At 39.4% G+C, this 22,477-nt stretch overlaps 2 protein-coding genes across 17 annotated transcripts in view; one reads left to right on the top strand and one right to left on the bottom strand.

Annotated features, from left to right (window-relative positions):
• The window catches only part of ZNF565 (zinc finger protein 565), a 32,716-nt gene extending 16,390 nt beyond the window's left edge, over nucleotides 1-16,326 (top strand). For all 16 annotated transcript variants that reach the window (XM_027977421.3, XM_042230888.2, XM_042230890.2 and 13 more), the window contains 3 exons: nucleotides 2,609-2,735; nucleotides 3,579-3,674; nucleotides 9,956-16,326. In XM_027977421.3, the coding sequence (XP_027833222.1) occupies nucleotides 2,609-2,735; nucleotides 3,579-3,674; nucleotides 9,956-11,208 (1,476 nt within the window). In that variant the 3' untranslated portion in view covers nucleotides 11,209-16,326. The remainder of the gene's footprint in view (nucleotides 1-2,608; nucleotides 2,736-3,578; nucleotides 3,675-9,955) is intronic.
• CAPNS1 (calpain small subunit 1) overlaps nucleotides 1-22,477 on the bottom strand; it is a 78,939-nt gene that overhangs the window by 37,842 nt on the left and 18,620 nt on the right. Inside the window, exon 11 of the mRNA XM_012190219.5 lies at nucleotides 1-22,477. This exon is cut by the window's left edge and continues 16,929 nt beyond it; it is cut by the window's right edge and continues 12,028 nt beyond it. The gene's annotated coding sequence lies outside the window, so the exon portion shown is untranslated.

Raw genomic sequence — 22,477 nt, 5'->3', positions numbered from 1 at the left:
AACCAGCATTAACAAAAGCCTTCAGTTGCACTTACAGCTTTATTTATTATACATATATATAGAATTCACATACAATGAAAGTCATCCATATAAGTGTACTGTTCGGTGGTTTTTAGTATATTTGCAGAGTTGTGCAACTGTCAGCACAAGCCATTTTAGAACATTTATATCACTACCAAAAAATAATAATCCTGTTTGCATTAGCCATCACTCCCAAACTCCCCTCCTCTTGCCCTGACAACCACTAATTCACTTTCTGTCTCTATGAAATTGCCTATTCTGGACTTTTTGTATAAAGGAGTCATTCAATATTTGATCTTTTTTCTCAGTATGTTTTCAAACTTCTATGATACAGCGTGTATCCATACTTTGTTAATTTTTATAGCAAGCAACATTCCATGGACATTGTAGACCACATTTTGTTCATCAACTCATCAGTCTTTGGACGTTTGAGTTGCTTTTACGTTTTGGCTATCATGAATAATGCTGCTGTAAACATCAGTATTTACCAGTGTTTTTAGGTGGACGCTTTTCTCTGTACCTAGGAGTGGAACTTCTGGGTAGCTTGATAACTCTAACATTTTGAGGAACTGTCACAATTGTTTTCCAAAGTGGCTACCCCATTTTAGATTCCTACCAGCAACGTAAGAGCTTTCTAGTTTCTCCACATCTTCACCGAAATGTGTTTATGGAAGTTTTATTTTTTTGTTTTCTTCTGTTTTTCATAATAGCCATCCTGATGGATGTGAAGTACCATTTTATTGTGGTTCTGATTTGCATTTGCCTAATGACCAGTGATGTTGAGCATCTTTTCATATGCTTATTGGCCATTTGTATATCTTCTTGGGAGAAATCTCTTCAGATTCTTTGGCTAGTTTAAAATTAGTTTGTCTTTTTTATTATTGAGTTGTAAGAGTTCTTTATATATTCTGGATTCAAGTCTCTTATCTGATATACAAATTGCCAGTATTTTCTCTCACTTTTATGGGTTAGATTTTCACTTTCTTTATGAAATTATTTGCAGAACAAAAGTTTTTAATTTTGATGAAATTTATTTTATCTTCTTGTTCTTTTGTTCTTTTTATTTTTGGTGGTTGGTGCCATGCCTAAGAAACCATTGCTCGACCAAGGCTGTGAAGATGTACTCCTATGTTTTCTTCTAAAAGTTTTATGATTTTAGCTTTTACGTTTATGTCTACAATCTATTTTGAGTTAATTTGCATTTAATACTCATTTATTCCAGCACTATTTGTTAACAAACTAATCTTTCCCCATTGAATTAACTTAATTGGTTTGATATGTGGTAGTCCTTAGGGAACCGGTAGAAGGTGCCTTTCTTCAAAGAGGCTTTATACCTAGGAATGTCTTACTGACTCAGTGGACATGAGTTTGAGCAAACTCCAGGAGATGGTGAAGGACAGGGAAGCCTGGTGTGGTGCAGTCCATGGGGTCACAAAGAGTCAGACACGACTGAGAGACTGAACAAGAAGATGCCTTTCTTCAGAAAGGCTTTGTACCTAGGACTGTCTCACATTGGGCAGACTTTAATTTTTCTATTTCCCCCAACTGCATGAATTTTAACCTCATTAAAAATGAGACAACCAGTCATTATGTGCCTCCTAATGACACGCTACAGGAAGAACACAGTACAACCTCTGACATATTTATGACCCTTAAAAAAGTATGGAAGTAGAGCAGCTTATTAAACACTACCATGAAGATGCGATGAGCCAAATTCAGAATCTGGGAGATGCTACTGATTCAAATGTTTCTTTAATGAATAAATAGCAATAAAACTTTTTAAAGGGGCTGTTACAGATTTGAGAGATACAGGAAGTCTGTAAACTAGTTTCAAGGGGTGGATTTTGTTTGAATCCTGATTTCAACAAACCAACCATCAAAAATCATTTCTGGGGAAAAAAAATCTTCTGAGAAAATTAAGGCAATTTGAAACTTGAAACTTGATCTAGTTATTAGGAAACTGTTGTTAATTTTATTCCATGTGATAGTGATATTCTGGTTATTCCCTGGTGGGCCAGTGGTTAAGAATCTGCCTTGCAATGTGAGGGACACCAGTTCAATCCCTGGTCTGGGATGATCCCATATGCCATGAAGCAGCTAAGCCCATGTGCCACAATTACTAAACCAGTGCTCTAGAGCCAGTGTGCTGCAACTGCTGAAGCCCACATGCCCTAGAGCCCATGCTCTGCTACAAGAGAAGCCATCAGAATGAGAAGCCCACGCACCACAACAAAGAGTATCCCCCACCCACCGTAACTAGAGAAAGCCCATGCTCAGCAACGAAGACCCAGCACAGCCAAAACATATATAAATGAATCTTTTAAAAAATTGTTTTTAAGTCTAATCTGTTAGATACTAAAGTATTTGTGAGTGAAATACTATAATTTTGTATGTGGGATTCACCTCAGAAAACACCAAGGGTAAAAAATGGAAATGTGTAAGGTCCTCTTAAATGACGGAAGCAGAATAATGAACGCATGGGGGCCATTATACTATACTCTATACTTCTGTGGATTTTGAAAAATTTTGTAATTTAAAAAATAAAAGTCATTTCATTTACTGGTAGTGCCTGGGTTTATTGTTTCAGGGATTGGTGACATTTAGGGATGTGGCTGTAGAGTTCTCTCAGGAAGAATGGAAGTGCCTGGAACCTGCCCAGAGGGACCTGTACAGGGAGGTGACTTTGGAAAACTTTGGCAACTTGGTCTCACTAGGTAAGGACATTGTATAATACAGGAGCAGACAGGAAAGATGGCTGCCTATAGCAATGGGAGGCTGTTACCCCCTCTGGCTGGAGGGGGTCAAGGGAGGAAAGACTGCCACTGGAAGATGGTGAGAGCACAAGCCATAGAGAAGGGCTGGCTAGCAGCAGGTGTAGCTGTATCCAGAACTCCTGGGTCAGAGGAGGGCGGGAGAGGAGAAAGAAATATGCTGGACTGTCTTTTCCTGCCCACTGAGGCTTTCCACCTACCAAACCCAGTGAGAAATGGTAAGACCAGGGTAATACAGTCCTTATGTTCCAGGTGGATCAGTGGTAAAGAATGCAGGATACATGGGTTTGATCCCTGGGTTGGGAACATCCCCTGGAGGAAGAAATGGCAACCCACTCCAGTATTCTTTCATGGAAAATTCCATGGACAGAGGGGCCTGAAGGGCCACAGTCCATGCGATTGCAAAGAGTCAGACATGACTGAGCGACTGAGCACTCACACAAGCACACACATGCAGTACAGGTAAACTGGGGCACAGCTGGGCATAGAGCAGGGCCAGGAAGGGTGAGGACTGGGGAGAAGGCGAGAGCAAATGGAGAATGCAGTTTCTGGTTTCTTCATGGTGAATTTCTAGGAAGACTTACAAGTGGCTGCTCTGTCTCCAAGGGACTTGTTTAGTGCTTCATCGAAATGCAAATGGATAGTGCCTTGGCACCTCCACCTTCCTAACCTCTGGACAGCCTCACACCTCCGTTTGTGTAACTGCCTCTCTTCCTCAGCAACCGGGGGACTGGGTTGGAGTTTGGAAACAGCATGATCATGCCCCATTTCTTTTCCTATAAACAGGACTTTCCATTTCTAAGCCCGATGTTGTCTCCTTACTGGAGCAAGGGAAAGAACCCTGGATGGTTGTGAATGATATGACAGGACCATGGTGCCCAGGTGAGTGAGGGCTGATCCAATGGTGGGAAGTCACTGTCAATGACAGCCCTGCAGGAGTGTTAACTCATCACAGGAACTTGAGTTATTGTCCCGAAACTCCCTCAAAACCTTGCTAAGGAAGAAAAGCCTGAGACATGAGGCCCTAAAGAACAGAGCATCCACTTCCAAGGGAACTTCATCCTTATCCCCATTAACTCCTTCTTGTTCTTTCTTCTCTCATGTTTCATCTCATTTCAAAAAGGAATGTGCCCCTCTTTCTTCTCCAGGGGCACCTGTTTCACCTGTTCTTAGCATCATTTTTTCTGCAGATGTCTTCATTCCTTAAAAAATACTTATTTTCTTAAAACAGCTTCTTGCTTTACCTAATTTAGCAATCCATTTATTCTCTTACCTTTTGAGAGGTTAGGATGTAGAGTGACTGAGGGAATACTCTAGAATCAGATTTTGTGAGTTCACATCCTGGCTCAGTCGCTTAGTAGATCTGTGAGTTTAGGTCAGTTACTTCAATTCTCCTCTGCAAATATGATTAAAAATAGTGCCTTCCTCATGTAGTTATTGTGGCTTCTTTATGAGTTAGTATGTGAAAATGCCCAGAACAATGCCAGGCCATAACAATCACTAAATAAATGTTAGCAAGTATTTGTAACTGGCACTTGCTCAATAGAGTTGGAGCCTTTGAATATTTGGTTATCAGTTACAAACTCCTGACTTCTTTGTATTGTTGTCATTTATTTCCCTCTGGGAGCATTTTTTTCTCTATCTGAAGAACACCCTTAAGATTTCCTTTTGTGTAGGTCTGCTGTGACAAATTCTCTCAGTTTCTGACCACATGAAAATGTCTTTATTCTACCTTCTTTCTTGTAGGATATTTTCACTGAGTATGGAATTCTGTGTTGGCAAGAGTTTTTTCTCAGCCCAAAGAACTCATTCCACTGCCTTTTTTCTTCCAGTGTTGTCAATAAGTCAAGTTGTTCCAGTTTGGGGAAATACTCCATGTGTATTTAAAACTAGTGTTCTTTGGATGGGGCATTCACCTCTTTAAGCCTTTTTATTGTATGGTTTAGAGTCTTTATGTCCTTTTAACGTTCTCTGTACTTGTACTGTCAAATTCGGAGAGCTGTTAATTGTATTAACAGCAAAATTGTATTTTGCTACTACATACAATATTTTTATTAATAGGTGAAATGTAGATCCTTGTTGCAAATTGTATTTGCAGTACAGTCCATCCTTCATTTTGCCACTTAGTGCTTTTAATCTTGAATTCTAGTTTTTCTGATATTAAGTGCCCTGTTGTTGTTAGTTTAAAAAATTATGGTGTATATTTGCTTATCCTTTTTAAAAATCGCCATTTTAGGTTGTGTCACTGTAATCAGAATTAGTTTCCTTTTTTAATCAATTTTAATAGAATTTAATCCATTCTCATTTGTGATCATTCATATGTCTGTTCTTATTCCTGCTATCTTATTTTATATTTTCTGTTCCTCATTCTTTTTATTTGTTTCCCTCACATTTTATTGCCTTTCAAGCAGTTTAGAAGTATAATAACCTTTAACTTGACTTTTAAAAAATGTGCTTAAACCTGCATTTCTCTTCCCACCTAAAGACTGAAATAGGATTTTTTTCTGTTTAGTAAAAATTTTGTTTTTAAATATTTATTTGTTTATTTAATTATTTGGCTGCACAGGATCTTTAATTGGCAGTACAGGAGCTCTTAACTGCAGCATGTGAGATCTAACCCAGGGATTGAACCAGGCCCCCTGCACTGGGAGCTCAGAGTCCTAGCCACTGGACCATCAGGGCAGTCCTTCTTTCTGGTAAAGTTTTTTTCCGAAATATTTTTATTTTGAAATCATATTAGTTTAGACTTGTAGAAAATTTGCAAAATTATTACAAGGAATTCCCAAATACCCTCCACTCAGTTTCCTAGTGTTAAAATTTTATATAATCATAGTATAGTTATCAAAACCAGGAAATTAACATTGGTATAGTACTATTAACTGATCTACAGATCTTATTAGAATTTCATCAGTTTTTCCCCTGATGTCCTCCTTCTATACCAGGATCTAGTCTGGGATCCCACATTGCATTTAATTGTTGTGTCTCCTTAGCATCCTCCACTCTGTGACAATTCCTGTCTTTCATGAGCTTGATCCTTTTGATGAGTTAGTTCTCTTTTGGAGAATGTCTCTCACTTGTGTTTGTCGGATATTTTCTACAGTTAGGTTGAGGTTATGCATCTTTGGCAGGAATACCACAGAAGTGATATTGTGTCCTTCTCTGTGCATCATATCAGGGATTGCAACCCCCAATATGATGTTAATATTACTGGTAGTGTTAACTTGATCAACTTGGTTAAGGTTTCTTCCATATTTCTTTCCTGTAAGGTTACTGCTTTTTCAACTGTAATTGGTAATCATCTTGGAGGGAGATACTTCACAGCTACATGGATATGCGATTTCTCCTCACTTTGCCCACTATAATTTTAGTATCCATCTTGTCTATAACAGTTAATACAGTACTGTTGCTATGTGTTGATTTTGTGTCCCTTACTGCCCCTGCATTTATTAATTGGAATTCTTCTGTATGGAAGGGCTTTCCCTACCCCCTTTCCCATTCATCTGCTTGTTCAGAGATTTACTTCTATCAGTATAGGCTATTTATTTATGTATGTATCCTCTGAGTTGTAGTTCAGAAATACCATTGTTTATTTTGTTGTTCAAATTGCTCATTGGGAAAGCTTTGGCCATTTGGGAACACCTTCAGGTTGACTCCTATGTTCTTTTGGCATTCCCTCTTCCTGTTTTTCACTACTTCCTTATTTTCTGGTGCTTACAACATATTCTGGGTTTATCCTATATCTTTCTTGCCTCACTCCTGAAATCAGGCACTCCTCAAAGGAGAGCTGGTTTCTTTTATTGGTGGATGGTATGAAATAGTATCTTTGAAATTCTTTTTCTGAGCAAAGTAAGACCTTAAGACCTTTACCATCTTTTACTCTGCTATGCCCTAGACTAGGGGTTGGCATACTACAGTCTATGGGTCATGTCCAGCTTGTGGCCAGTTTTTGTACCATCCATAAGCTAACAATGGCTTACACATTTCATAAGAGTTTAAAATTTTATATATGTGACAGAGACTTTATGTAGTCCATAAAGCCTAAAAAAAATTTACTATGTAGGCCTTTACAGAAAAAGTTTGCTGATCTCTGCTTGGATTCACCCCACTCTAATCTTGTTTTAGGGATCTGAAATTCTTGCTTCATACTGTCATTTTTATAATTTATAAATGTATAGTTTGCATTATTCTTAACTAATGATATAAATCAGTCATCTGCACTCTATGAACTATGGGCTAAATCTGTCCTGCTGGCCTGTCTTTATATAGCCTATGAGCCTGTTGAATTCTGTAAATGCCTTGTAAGAGAGGGCATATAAATAATTCAAATCATATGCTTATGGATTTATATCAGTATTTGGCAGTACTATCTATATGAAACATTTTCGAAAGTGAAATACATAAAATCTGATTACAGATCAGCACTAACTGATGCTGGAGAACAATAACCTTGAACTCCAGTTAAGTGAAATGTTACCTTCCGCAGAAAAGAATTCTGTGCTTCTCATTCTTTGACCTGTATTACCAAAAAAAAAAAAAAAAAATTATTATGCTTTGAATTTCATCAATAAAAAATATGTAGCAATTTGTTTTCTCTCATTACGTAATTGCCTACATAACATCCTTATTTTTGTCTCTTGAACCACAAAGCCTAAAATAACTATCAGTTCAGTTCAGTTCAGTCGCTCAGTCATGTCCTACTCTTTGCGACCCCATGAATCGCAGCACGCCAGGCCTCCCTGTCCATCACCAACTCCCGGAGTTCACTCAGACTCACGTCCATCGAGTCAGTGATGCCATCCAGCCATCTCATCCTCTGTCGTCCCCTTCTCCTCCTGCCCCCAATCCCTCCCAGCATCAGAGTCTTTTCCAATGAGTCAGCTCTTCACATGAGGTGGCCAAAGTACTGGAGTTTCAGCTTTAGCATCATTCCTTGCAAAGAAATCCCAGGGTTGATCTCCTTCAGAATGGATTGGTTGGATCTCCTTGCAGTCCAAGGGACTCTCAAGAGTCTACTCCAACACCACAGTTCAAAAGCATCAATTCTTCGGCGCTCAGCTTTCTTCACAGTCCAACTCTCACATCCATACATGACTACTGGAAAACCGTAGCCTTGACTAGATGGACCTTAGTCAGCAAAGTAATATCTCTGCTTTTGAATATGCCATCTAGGTTGGTCATAACTTTTCTTCCAAGGAGTAAGCATCTTTTAATTTCATGGCTGCAATAACCATCTGCAGTGATTTCATCTGGCCTTATAAAGAAAATCCAACCCCTGATTCAGAGATGCAATTGAAAGTCCATGTTTAAAGACAAAAGTATATATAATCAAAACTATATTTGCCATGGACTTAAATTAGCCTTAAATTACCAAGACATCTGTACTTTAAAGCTCAGAGACCAAGAACCAGATTTCTGGTTTTCTTTGTACTTGGCTCTATCTTACATTTCCCTGGAAGACTGGACTCCAGAGTTAAGACTGAATAGTCATGATACATTGAGTTACTCAGTGTTTTCTTTCTGTGTGTATTAGTTTCCTACGCTTGTATAACACATTACCACAAACTTAGTGGTTTAAAGCAACACGTGTATTTTCTCACAGTCCTAGAGATTAGAAATCCAAAATATATCTCACTGGGGTAAATTCAGGGTGTCCAAAGGGCTTATTCCTTTTTGTAGGCTCTAGGTAAAGATCGGTTTTCTTGCCCTTTTCCAGCTTCAAGAGGCACCTGCATTTCTTGGATCATAGCCCCCTTCCATCTTCTTCTTCTTCTTTTTTTAATGGCTACACCACACAGCTTGCAGGATTGACTAGGGGAACCCACACCCTGGGCAGTGAAAGTGCTGAGAGCTTTTTGAAAGTATGTTTTAATCTGAAACCTGAAGAGAAAATCAGCCATGTTAAAGGGTACAGGACAGGATTCCTGATAGAGATCTAAGATGGAAAAGACCTAGATTTATTCTAGATGCTCAAAGGAGGGCTGTGGTGCTCAAAGGAGGGATGCTCAAAGGAGGGCTGAGAGTACGCAGTTTGAAGATGCATTGTCCTTGGTGGAGATAGAGCAACAGAATGACTACAAAGACAAGCAGGGACCTGCTTTGCCAAACACCTGTGAACCATGGCATTGAATTTGAAATCTATTCTAAGTGCAGTGGGGAGGCTATGAGAAAGTTTAAGCAGAGATTTTCATTTAATTGACACTAGCATCACATGGTGGAAAGTGTTAAAAATATAGATGCCTTATTTGTATGAAATGCCCTGAAAAGGCAAATCCATAGACAGAGAATTAGTATTGCTCTGCCATTAGTGATTGCCAGGGGCTGGAGGGACTGGAGAATGGGGAGTGGCTGCTTAATGGGCACAGGGTTTCTTTCTTTTCACTGAAATACAGTTGATTTACATGTTTTGTTTCTGCTGTACAGTAAAGTGATTTTGTTATATATGTCTGTGTGTATTTATATTCTTTTTCATACTCTTTTCCATTATGGTTTATTACAGGAAATTGAATATAGTGCTATACAGTAGGACCTTGTTCTTTATCCATCTTATATATAACAGTTTGCCATCTGCTAGTCCCAAACTCCCAACCAAACCCTCTCCCGCTCCCCCTCCATCTCAGCAACCACAAGTCTCTTCTCTGTGTCTGTGAGTGTGTGGCATTGCGTTTTTATTTGGAGCAATGAGAGTGTTCTGGAGCTAGGCAGTGACAGTAATTGCATGACACTGGAAATGCACTCTAAACCACTGAATTGTACACTTTAAAATGATTAAATGAGAAATTTCATGTTATGTGAATCTTAACTTTGTATTTCGAGAAGTATCTACACACGTGTCTTGTGCCCACACCTGAAGATTTTGATTCAGTGTGAGGTGGTTCTTGAAGAACATTTCGTTACAAGGCTTTCTGGATGATACTGTCCTCTGGCAGAACTAAGAACCACTGGTTTAACTTGTTTTCTTATTCCTTTCTGGCACCGTGTGAGGTCTCATCATATCTGTGCCTTCATGTGCTTTTTAGACATTACACAGCAATATTTGAGGCTTACACAAGCAGTTCACCAATTATGGTGATTATTTTCATTTTTTCTCTCTAGTCTACTGGAGAATTTTTAAATTTCTCTAAGAGGGAGAGAACAAGTTGTATTTACTTTTTTTCATTTTGCAGACTTGGAGTCAAGGTGTAAGACATTTCTGCAGAAAGATACCTTTGAAGTCATGTCATTCAATTGGGAGCTAATGGAAAGCCTTCAGTGCTATGATGAAGACTGGGCATACAAAGGCCAGTTTGAAAAAGAACAAGTAAATCATGAGTGCTGTTTTAAGCAAGTGAAGATCACCTATGGCAACATGCCCACTTTTGAGTGTGGGCATACATCACTCACCCTACATCCCAGCAGTGAGACTGGTGAGAAATCAATTGAATGTAACGAATGTGGGAAAGCATTCAGCCGTGGCTCACACCTTATTCAACATCAGAAAACGCATACTGGTGAAAAACCCTTTGAATGTAGGGAATGTGGGAAGGCCTTCAGTCGTACCTCACACCTTGTTCAACATCAGAGAATTCATACAGGTGAGAAACCTTACGACTGCAAGGAGTGTGGGAAGGCCTTCGGTCGAACTTCAGAACTCATTCTCCATCAGAGACTTCATACAGGTGTCAAACCTTATGAATGTAAAGAATGTGGAAAGACCTTTCGACAGCATTCACAACTTATTCTGCATCATAGGACTCATACAGGTGAGAAACCCTACGTCTGTAAAGACTGTGGCAAGGCCTTTATTCGTGGCTCACAACTTACTGTTCATCGGCGAATTCATACAGGTGCTAGACCCTATCAGTGTAAAGAATGTGGGAAGGCCTTTAGACAGCATTCACAACTTACTGTACATCAGAGAATTCATACCGGGGAGAAACCCTATGAATGTAAGGAATGTGGCAAGGGCTTTATTCATAGCTCAGAAGTTACTCGACATCAAAGAATTCATTCTGGGGAGAAACCCTATGAATGTAAAGAATGTGGGAAGGCCTTTAGACAGCATGCACAGCTTACACGACATCAGAGAGTTCATACAGGTGACAGACCCTATGAGTGTAAGGACTGTGGAAAGGCCTTCAGTCGTAGTTCATACCTTATTCAACATCAAAGAATTCATACAGGTGACAAGCCCTATGAATGCAAGGAATGTGGGAAAGCCTTTATTCGTGTTTCGCAACTGACTCATCACCAGCGAATTCATACTTGTGAGAAACCCTATCAATGTAGGGAATGTGGAATGGCCTTCATTCGTAGTTCACAACTTACTGAACATCAAAGAATTCATCCTGGTATCAAACCTTATGAATGTAGAGAATGTGGGCAGGCCTTTATTCTTGGCTCACAGCTCATCGAACACTATAGAATTCATACTGGCTAGAAAGCCTTGGTGTTAGGGATATAGGGAAGCCTTTATGTGGAATTCATGCCTCACTCAGTAGTAAATAATGCATAATGTAATTATTGTCAGAGAACCTTCATTTGTCACTTCCATTATGGAACATCAGGTAACTCATACCACAAGAAAATTCAATAAATGTGGGAATCCTTTTTGCCTCATACTCACTGTTTACTAAGGGAATCAGGGAGCTTATAATGAAAAAAATTTAATGTGAATATAGAAAAGCCTCATATTACCACTCAAATTATGAGAATTCCTAATAGAAAATGACCCTATTAAAGTATTTTATGGCTGTGCCTTTTGCCATTTACCTTATTTAATTAACATTATCTCACTTCCACCAATTATTGACTATACAACATTGCACAAATTATGCAGTGTCTGAGTTCCTCAGTTTATTTATTTTTAAGCAGTGATAATTATGTGTATCTAATAGAGTTTTTGTGATGACTGTCAGAAATTTTTTTAATAAGCCCATGCTCAATAAATACTAGTTATTGTCATTAATTAATAACAGTATTACTGTTAAGGACATAAGTCTGGGTGGCTCAGATGATAAAGAATCTGTCTGCAATGCCAGAGACCCGGGTTCAATCCCCGGGTCAGGAATATCCCCTGGAGAAGGGAATGGCAACCCACTCCACTATTCTTGCCTGGAGAACCCCATGGACAGAGGAGCCTGGTGGGCTACAGTCCATGGGGTCTCAAAGAGTCGGACATGACTGAGCGATTAAGCATACATACATGTTACTATTAAGGAGTTAGGAGTTCATGTAAGAGGTGGGCCTTATGAATATATCAAATGTGAAAAAACCTTCAAAACCACCTCTTCTGAAAAACAGTAGCAAAGTAATTATCATGAGAAGATGTTCATTTCAAGGGTTGTAAAATTTGAAGATTAGAAATGGAACAGAAGAGTAGTCAAAGAAATCTGTCCAATTAAGGAATCTGAAACCACCTCCAAGTATAACTTCAAGAGAATCAAAACTGAAACTACAAACTAGAAGTGAATGGCAGTGAATTCTGCATATCAAAACCAGTTCATGGGACTTCCTCGGTGATCCAGTGGTTAAGAACCTGTACTTGCACTGCAGGAGGCAGTTTGATCCAGGAGGCATGGGTTTGATCCTGCGTGATGCCTGATATGGTCAATAAATAAATTAACAGTTCAGTGTAACCAAAGCTGTACTCCTATCAGAACCCAAGGTATAAAGGTAGATTAAAGGATCCAAGTAAATCTCCAGCATCTACTCCTTGCCAATCACATACTAAACACATTAAGTGAATGGTCAACTAAAAGGGAAATTATCACATCAACCCAAGTTAACAGTAAGAATGATTATTAAAAAAAGCCAATACAATCAGAAACAATAGTAGACCTAAACTGAAAGTTAACAATAGACCTTTCCCTGGTGGTCCAGTGGTAAAGAATCCACCTTTCGGTGTAGGGAACATGGGTTTGATCCCTGATCCAGGAAGATTCTACATGCCCCAAGGCAACTAAGCCAGTGTGCCACAACTACTGAGCAGCCCATGCACCGCAACTAGAGAAAGCCCATGTGCAATAATGAAGACTCAGCACAGCCAAAAATTTAAAAATACATAAAATTGTTAAAAAAGAAGTTTTAATAGACAATTGAGAATGCTGATGTAGGAAGAAAAAGACATTTAGCAGTATGAATAAGGAAGAGATTTTTTTTTAAATAGCTACTGTGCATGACTATTTAGAAATCTAGAAAGAATAGATTTTTGTAAAAATATCGAAATTGATTTAAGAAAATATGGGATTTCTGAACAATCAGTGATTGTGGAAGAACATAAAAAGTCATCCAAGCTCTGTCTCTTTAGAGAAAACAATTTAACCTACAAAACCCTAAAGAACAAATAATCCCTGAGAGAAGCTTGCCAATTTATCATCAAGGCTAAATAAAATTATGATTAAAGAAACACAACAAGGATAGCTCCCAAAGAACAAACTGTAGGTAATTATCATTTGTGAAGATAAATAGAATTCCAGTTAATTTGATCCAGTTTATCATAATTAATTTTAGATGGGGTATCTGGAATTGTACCCAGATATTTCTGGATTAAATATTCAATTCAGTTCAGTCGCTCAGTCGTGTTGACTCTGCAACCCCATCAACCGCAGCACACCAGGCCTTCCTGTCCATCACCAGCTCCCAGAGTCCAACCAAATCCATGTCCATTGAGTTGGTGATGCCATCCAACCATCTCATCCTCTGTCGTCCCCGTCTCCTCCTGCCCTCAATCTTCCCCAGCATCAGGGTCTCTTCCAGTGAGTCACCTCTTCGCATCAGGTGGCCAAAGTATTGGAGTTTCAGCTTCAACATCAGTCCTTCCAATGAACACCCAGGACTGATCTCCTTCAGAATGGACTGGTTGGATCTCCTTGCAGTCCAAGGGACTCTCAAGAGTCTTCTCCAATACCACAGTTCAAAAGCATCAATTCTTTGGCAATTCTAAGATTCTCAGCTTTCTTTAAATATTAGAATTTTGATATTGTAACTGCAGGATATGATGGTGATGGGGGAAAAGGCCTTGATCCAACTCCAGGGACATCCAGGTCAGGGCCTGTGAATGAATCTGAGAATCTTAGAAAACACATCCCCTCAGACCTTGTGGTAGCCTGGGGCAGAATACCCATTGCACCCTGATGCCATCCATCTTCTCAGTCATCCTGAGTGTTCAGCCAAAATACCTGCATTTTCTGCATATACCACTGCCTACAAAGGGTTTAGAAAGCAGTGTGCTGTATGTCATTTTTGTTTAAGTGGCTTAATGATTAGGATGTACTGTTGGAAGGGCTCAAAGCTATGACATTAAGAATTATCTCTCATGGGACTTCCCTGGTGGGATGGGGCTTCCCTCATAGCCCAGTTGGTAAAGAATCCGCCTGCAGTGCAGGAGACCTGGGTTTGATACCTGGGTTGGGAAAAACCCCTGGAGAAGGGAAAGGCTACCCAGTCCAGTATTCTGGCGTAGAGAATTATATGGACTATACAGTCCATGGGGTCACAAAGAGTCGGACATGACTGAGCGACTTTGAGTGGATAAGACTCTGTGCTTCCACTGCAGGGGGCACAGGTACCATGCTTGGTCAAGGAACTAAGATGCTGCTTGCCAAGCGACACAGCCACAAAAAAGAAAAATAACTCTGAATAGTTTAAACACAGGCACAGGATAAAAATTTTCAAGTTAAATCTTGTATTCACATAAGTGAATCTTCACACATTCTTCTCACCCTGTCGCCCTTCATGTAGCAATCACTGCTGTCAAGTTCATGTATATACTTCCTGATTTCTCTGCTTAAGTGTAAACATACACATAACACTCTTTATAAAAATGTTTTATATAAGTGGTAGCAAATTTCTGTACATTTCTATGAATAGTTTTGCTTAGCCATATACCTTAAAGATTGGACCACATCAATACAAAGTGGCCTTATTCTTTTGTAACAGCTGCATAGTATTCCATATATGTTACTAATTTTTGCTCTTTCCAACAATCCAATAATATCCTTGCACATACATTATTTTATATATGTGTAATATATCCTTAAGATGAATTTCTAAAAGTGGAAATGTTAGATCCAAATGTATATACTTTTTTAAAGCTTTCTATCCTCACAGACTCTTACAATGTATCCAGTGTTCCCATGCCCAACTTCAATAATTACCATTTTATGGCCAGGCTTGTTTTATCTCTATTTATTTCCACCAGCTCCTCCAACTCCATGTTGTTTTTGAAATAAAACCCAGATATATCATTTCAACTATAAAAATTTTAATATGTATCTCTAAAATACATCACAATTTTACAAAAGATTTTCACACCTTAAAAAAAATTGAGAGTACTGCCTTAATGTTATTACATATCTGATAGGCAGTGTTCCCTTCTGATTGTTTCATGAATGTCAATTTTTTAAAAGTTAATCTGGATCCAAATAATGTCCAAAAATTGCAGTTGATTGTTATGTTTTTGAAACCTCAGTCAATGCGTTCTCCTTTATCCTTGTTTTTGCCTCCAGCAATTTAATTTTTGAAAAAACTATTTTGTTTGCCTTACAGTTTTTTAGACCTTGGTTTTTGCTGGCAGATCCCAGTGGTCAGTTTAACCTGCTCCTCTATCCTTGGTTATTTCCTATGAGCTGGTACTTGATATCAAGGATACATTGAGGTTCAATTTTTGTTGTTAAGATTTCTTATAAGTGGTTAATATTGAGAGGCATAATACTTAGATGTCTTTTTATGATGTAGCAGCCATTGATGTTCAGTTGGTAAATCTGTTAATAGGGACTACAAAATGATATATTATTTCTTTTTCCTTCTTTAGCTAGAATACTTTTATAAAGAAAAACATCCCCTAAACTGCTGTTCAGTTACCCATGTAAAGAAAGGCAAGTTTCCAAAATAATGAGCTGGTTCTCTAGCCTACTGCAAAGGTAATCAGTGAGTTTAGGGTGGTGTGTATGTGAAACATACTCAGTACATTTAAATCTATGTAAGCTGTATTCTCATTGATGCTCAGATTGTTCCCTGTGTGGTTTGACAAAGGAGTGTCAAAAAGGACACTTGTCTTTGATCACTGGCCTGGTATCTGCAACAGTAGGATGTCCCGAGCTCATCTTGTTCATTTCCCTAGTTCCCACCTTGATGTAGCCATTTTCTAAGGAGTCCTTTTTCTTTCTGGAATTTTGGTATTTTCCAAAATGGTATTTAGGAACCACAGTCGCTAGTTGTATGTCATTCTGCTGTTTGGACATTTTCTTATATAAATACACATTTTAGGCCATTTTGTACAAATCACTCAAGTGCCTTCAGGAAGATTATGCATCTATGCATCTGCCCACTTTACATGAGATCCCAAAGCACCGCATGAATTCATCTAATATTTATTGAATGTTCACCATTGGCTGGGTGAAAAATGGAAAAGTCACTTTTGTTTTCTCTTTCATTCCTTCGATTATGATGAATAGTGATGACCATTGTTCACATATTTGTTGACCACTGGTTTTGCTTTCAGCATGGTGCCTAAAATATAGTAGGTGCTCAATAAATATTCATTAATTAGATAGATTAATTGTATGTTCATATGCTTTATTCACTTAATACTGAGGGTAGTCATATTTTTCTTACTTAAAAGAACTATTTTTGAGAGGAATAAATGTGTACAAAATTCCTAGTACAATGCCTGAAATTCACCAAGTGTTAGTTCCCTGCCTTGTTGTTTGTGTCCATTGTCATTTGTGCCTCTGATTTGGCTTATTTTTCTACTTTAAGATAAAGAAATTGAGGGACTTCCCTGGTGGTCCAATGGCTAAGACTCCACACTTCCAGTGCACAGGGTCCAGTTCAATCCGTGGTCGGGGAACTAGATCCCACATGCTGCAACTAAGACCCAGTGCAGCCAAATAAATAAATAAAAATTTAATTAAAAGAAAGATAAGCTGAGAGTCAAAGAGACAAAGTAGTTTGCCCAAGGCCTCTTAAGTGGAAGATCCTAATTTCAAGGACAAGGGCAAGACAGGGTAGAGTTTCATGTGTACATATTTGAGTATATGACTGAAAAGGAAAAAGATCAGTGTTTTTTCAGATAATCTATAAATTTCAGTCTGAAAAAACACTGGTGGCTCAGACGGTAAAGAATCCACCTGCAGTGTGGGAGATCTGGGTTTGATCTCTGGGTTGGGAAGATCCCTTGGAGAAGGGAACAACTACCCACTCCAATATTATGGCCTGGAGAATTCCATGGACTGTATAGTCCATGGGGTTGCAAAGAGTCGGACACGACGGAGTGACTTTCACTTATAAATTGCAGTCAGTTCATGGCCCTAACACAGAAAGTGGAAATACTAGGAACAAAAAGATGAAAAAACTTAATAAGATTTTTGTTTGTTTTATCCTTATAAAAAAGTAAAAATGCCCAAATAGAATATAGAGAATATAGGAAAATGGGAGGGAAAAACATTTACCTTAAACAGAAATGTTACCATTTTTGCATACTTCCTTCTAGCTTCTAAGTTTTTAAAAATTCAAACTTTGTCTTTACTATGGAACACTTCAAACATACGCAGAAGTAGAAAGTATAGTAGAATGAGCCCTCATATTCTCATTACCCTGCTATATAAACCATCAGCCCAGGGACTTCCCTGGTAGCCCAGTGGTTAAGACTCTGCCTTCCAATGCAGGGGGTACGGATTTGATCCCTGGTTGGAGAGCTGAGATCCCACATACCTTACAGCCAAGCAGAAGCAATATAGTAACAAATTCAATAACTTAAAAATAGTCCACATCAAAAAAAATCCAAAAAGCCGTCAGTCCGTGGCCAGTGTTGTTTGTCTGTACTCACATCTACTTCCTGTTTCATTGGATTCTTTTGAAAGCTGATCTCAGATGTTATATGAGTAATTATATAACAGTTTCAGTAATTATCTCTTAGAGAGACTTTTTAAAAATATAAGAGACTTTTAAAAAATTCTAAAAAATTTGAATTTCTAATCCTGAGCCACTAGTAGAAAGCAGTAAAATTTTCTACCAAATCCATTTTAGCTGATTCTGACTGTGATTGCAGAGAAAGTTGTTTCATATGCATAGGAGAATTAAGAATTTAGTAAAGGCTTTCCTAGAAACGACATTCTCTCCCAGATTCTCTCTTTTCTTTTCAAAAAGAAAAATTTCACAGGTGTGATTGTGAAATGTGAAGGGTTTTTTATTATTTGTATTAAAAATAACTGACATGGTACAAGTCTTAACCATAATTCTAAATCTTTGATATGTTTAGAATTGCATTTGCTACTCTGTTCCTAGGAGGCAGTCAGATACCTGTTGAATGACTGAGGTAATAAAGTAGGCAAGTAATAGAATATTTTTATGGTGAGGAAAGATGTAGGTGGGGAAGTTCCCTTTACAAAAAAAATAAAAAAAGTTTAAGATAAATATAGATGCGAAATTCCTCACTTAGAAGTCACCATGCCTTAAACCTTGGCTGAAGAATTTCACGAGTAATTTCAAAGAATTAACTTTTGGGGCGGGGGCGGCGGGGGGGGGGGGGTGGTGCTGTGCTGTGTGGCTTGCAGGATCTTAGTTCCCTGACCAGGGATCCAACCCAGGTCCCAGTAAAAGCACTAAGTTTTAATCACTGGACCACTAAGGAATTCCCAAGAATTCACATATTTTAATTTTGGAAATAAAGTTTGATATTTCATCTTTGTTAGATTCATAAGCAACATTAATGATGGACCAGGTTGCTTTACTATTCCAGCTAGGAATCCCTCAGGCATCTCAAGTGTGATATCTAAAGCCAGGTTTTCCTTTCCACCACCCCCACCTTACAGCTCCAAAATCCTCTTTTCCTTCCATGTTTCTAATATATCTTCTAACAATGTCCCAGTTAGCCTGGTCTCCCAAGCCATAAATAGACTATTGGCTATGAGTTCTGGTACCTTATCTTCCACATTTGAAATATTAGCTTTAGGATCAGGTCTGGACTCTATCACTAGATAGATATGATAACCTAGCTTCTCTAAGCATCTGTTTGGGGCTCATAATAGTACCTCATGGAGTTATCATGAAAACTTCAGTGTGAAAACCTAGCAGAGTTTCCAGCACAATAAAATCAGAAAGGAAAGGCTGATGTTACATAACAATTCAAAGTTACTTTAGTAATGGCAGGCATACCTAAATTGACCCATTCCTAGTCATACAAATAAGCTCCTCTAATTCATTAAATGGGCTCCCCATTGCCCACCCTGATACCCAGGGACCCTCCTTGGCCTGCCTCTCCCTGGTTATTTTGCAATCTCTTTTGCTTCTACCACTGGGGCATTTCTGGAACACACACCCCTTTGGTGAGTACCATGAAGAGGTACTTTAGGGTGATAAGCCCTGGGCCAGAATTCCTGAGTTCAAGTCCAAGTCCAAGTGGCCTTGAACTAGCTTCATAATTTGTGTCTAGGTAGTAATTCTCATGTGAGGATACAAATAATATATGCTTAGAGCATGTCTGGAACATAGTAAAGGTTGAGTACATGTATTTTATTTTATTTTATTTTATTATTTTATTTTTTTTTGAGTACATGTATTTTAATTCAGTTCAACTCTTATTTATTGAGCACCTACTATATGTCAGGCACTATTCTAGGCCCTGGAGATACAGCAGTGAACAACACAAACAAAAAGCCCTTCCTTCCTGCAAGCTGTATTCCAAATAGGGGAAGTCAATTTTGTAGTATGTTGGAAGGTGTTATGCATTGAGGTGAAAAAAAGGGCAGGGTAAGGAGATCAGGAATGGGAGGGAGGTTGCAATACAGTGATTGCTAGTTATTGTCATCACCAAGTATTTAATAATTGTTCTTTTATATATGTTAATACATATATATATGTCTTATTAATTAATGAACTCATTACTGTTTATCATTTGTTGTTGTTTAGCCACTGAGTCCTGTCTGACTCTGCGACCCAATGGACTATATATAGACCACTAGGATCCTCTGTCCATGGAATTCTCAAGGCAGGAATACTGGAGTAGGTTGCCATTTCCTTCTCCGGGGGATCTTCCCAACCCAGAGATCAAACCCACAATCTCCTGCTTTGCAGGCAGGTTCTTTACCACTGAGCCACCTGGGAAACCCTTATTTATAGTTGTGCTGTGCTAAGTCACTTCAGTCATGTCCGACTCTTTGCGACACTCTGGACTGTAGCCCACCAGGCTCCTCTGTCCATGGGATTCTCCAGGCAAGAATACTGGAGTGGGTTGCCATGCCCACCTCCAGGGGATATTCCTAGGATCAAACCTGTGTCTCTTTCCTCTCCTGCACTGGCAGGTGGATTTTTTACCACTAGCGCCACCTGGAAAGCCCTTATTTATAGTTATTAAGTGCTAATTAAGTAGGGGGATTCCCTGGTGGCTCAGATGGTAAAGCATCTACCCATAATGCAGGAGATCCGGGTTCGATCCCCGGCGGGAAGATCCCCTGGAGAAGGAAATGGCAACCCACTCCAGTACTCTTGCCTAGAAAATTCCATGGATGGAGGAGCCTGGTGGGCTACAGTCCATCAGTGATCATTGTTTATCACTGTTACAATTTTTATTATTGTCTTAAGTCAGCCCTCATCATCTCTTATCTTCCATCAGAAAGCTGTATGTAAAATCAAGTATAACTATGTTCCATCAATAGTCTTCACTCACTTAAGGAATAGAGTAACCTAACTGAACCTTAGCTCTGCTTTGCTCACCAGCTCTAGCTCTTAGGCCTCCCTCTGGATCTATCTAAGTCACTTGTAACTCATTCTCACAGCATATTGTGATTTCCTGTGACATAATGACATGAGAAAGGGACAGTGTCACTCTGTGACCAAATCTGAAATAAGAGACAATAATGCTCTGCAACCACAAAAATCACATGGTTCATGCTACATGGTTCAGGGTCATGACTATTCTTCTAGCTTCTAATACCCAAGGGGACGTGGGGACTTCCCTGGTAGCCCAGTAGCTAAGGCGCCACACTCCCAATGCAGGGGGCCTGGGTTCCATCCCTGGTCAGGGTTCCTGGATCCCACACACTGCAACTGAGAGTTTGCATGCCACAACTAAAGATCCTGCATGCTGCCACTAAGACCAGGCACAGCCAAATAAATATTTATTTTAAAAAAGCCTGACATGAAGGGGAAAGGTATCGGGAAAGACAGGAGATTTTCTTGGGCAGCTTTCACCTTCGTTAGATGCCCAGAGTCCTGATGCAGGAACTGGAAGGAAAGATGCTTCAGACCTTGGCAAGCAAACACATCCACCCTTGGGGAACACAATGGCCTCTAACTAAGGACAGAACCCTTGAAATCCAGAGGGCAGCCTCTGGCTTAGGCTCCCTCCTGGGGATGGTCAGGGTCTTGAGACACTTTAGCTGGGGCAGGGCAGAGAAGAGGCTCCCAAACTCACCTGACTGTGCCCCACCCTCCTTCAACCTGGGAGATCAGTCCTTACCCTCTGACCTGCATACATCTTTTCTGATACCCACACAGTCCCGCAGCTCTTACAGCTTATAACCACACCAGCGGGGAAATCAGCCCCCTCTTCCTTTCTCACCCATGATGCCTGGGGATATAGTAACAGCCCTGTTTTGCAAATGAAGAAACAGACTTGGGGTGGTTAAAGCAAATATTGGGCTTAGTAGCAAGCCCAATAAGATACCTCAGAGAGACAGTGAGGAAAAGCTACAACAGAGACTTCCCTGGTGGGCCCATTGGTTAAGACTCCACCCTTCCAATGCAGGGGGCATGGGTCCATCCCTGGTCGGGGAACCAAACTACGATCCCACGTGCTGCATGGTACAGCCAAAAATAAATAAAGAAAGAAAAATTTAAAATAAAGAAAAATCCACAATGGGAAAAATAGGACAGTGGGAAATGGCAGGGGTTGGGGGGGCGGGGGGCATAGGAAATGGGACAATGGGGAAAAAAAGAAACAACCAAAACTGAATTTATATCTAAGGAGTGAAAGCGAAAGTCGCTCAGCTGTGTCCTACTCTTTGCGACCCCATGGACTATATCCTGCCAGGCTTGTCTGTCCATGGCATTCTCCAGGCAAGAATACTGGAGTAAGTAGTTGCTCCCTTCTCCAGGGGATCTTCCCCACCCAGGGATCAAACCCAGGTCTTCTCCAGCATTGCAGGCAGATTCTTTACCTAAGGAGCCATAGCCTAAACCAAAATCACAAAGATTTACTCCTATATTTTCTTCTCAGTTTCATAGTTTTAGCTCTTTGATCCATTTTGAGTTAGTTTTGGCATATGGTATGAGGAAGAGCCCAACTTAATTCTTTTGCCTGTAGATATACCATTTTTAATTACTATTCTTTCCCCTACTGTATGCTCTTGGCACTGCACCTTACTCTTATTATCTATCATCTTATTTTTGACCACAAGGTTCAGAACTACCCCTGGTATGAGAAGGAAGGGAAGGAAGGAATGGTGACTACTAATATGCTTTTTGGAAATCTGCAGAAAAGTTCTGAGTTTAATTTCATACTGGCACTTCTGCTTAGTTATGAGGTAAAATTCGAGAGAATTTTATCTACTGCTAGAAAAATAAATGTTCGACTGAGTTTCAGCTACCAACTTGCAGTGCATTTTTAAAATAATTTTATTTATGTACTTATTTATTTTTGGCTGTGCTGGATCTTCGTTGGTGTGCAGGGTTTTCTCTAGCTGTGGCAAGTGGGCACTACTCTCTAG

This window comes from Ovis aries, chromosome 14, assembly GCF_016772045.2.
Source record: "Ovis aries strain OAR_USU_Benz2616 breed Rambouillet chromosome 14, ARS-UI_Ramb_v3.0, whole genome shotgun sequence".
NCBI classification, from domain to species: Eukaryota; Metazoa; Chordata; class Mammalia; order Artiodactyla; family Bovidae; genus Ovis; species Ovis aries.
This window is presented reverse-complemented; position numbering and strand designations above follow the sequence as displayed.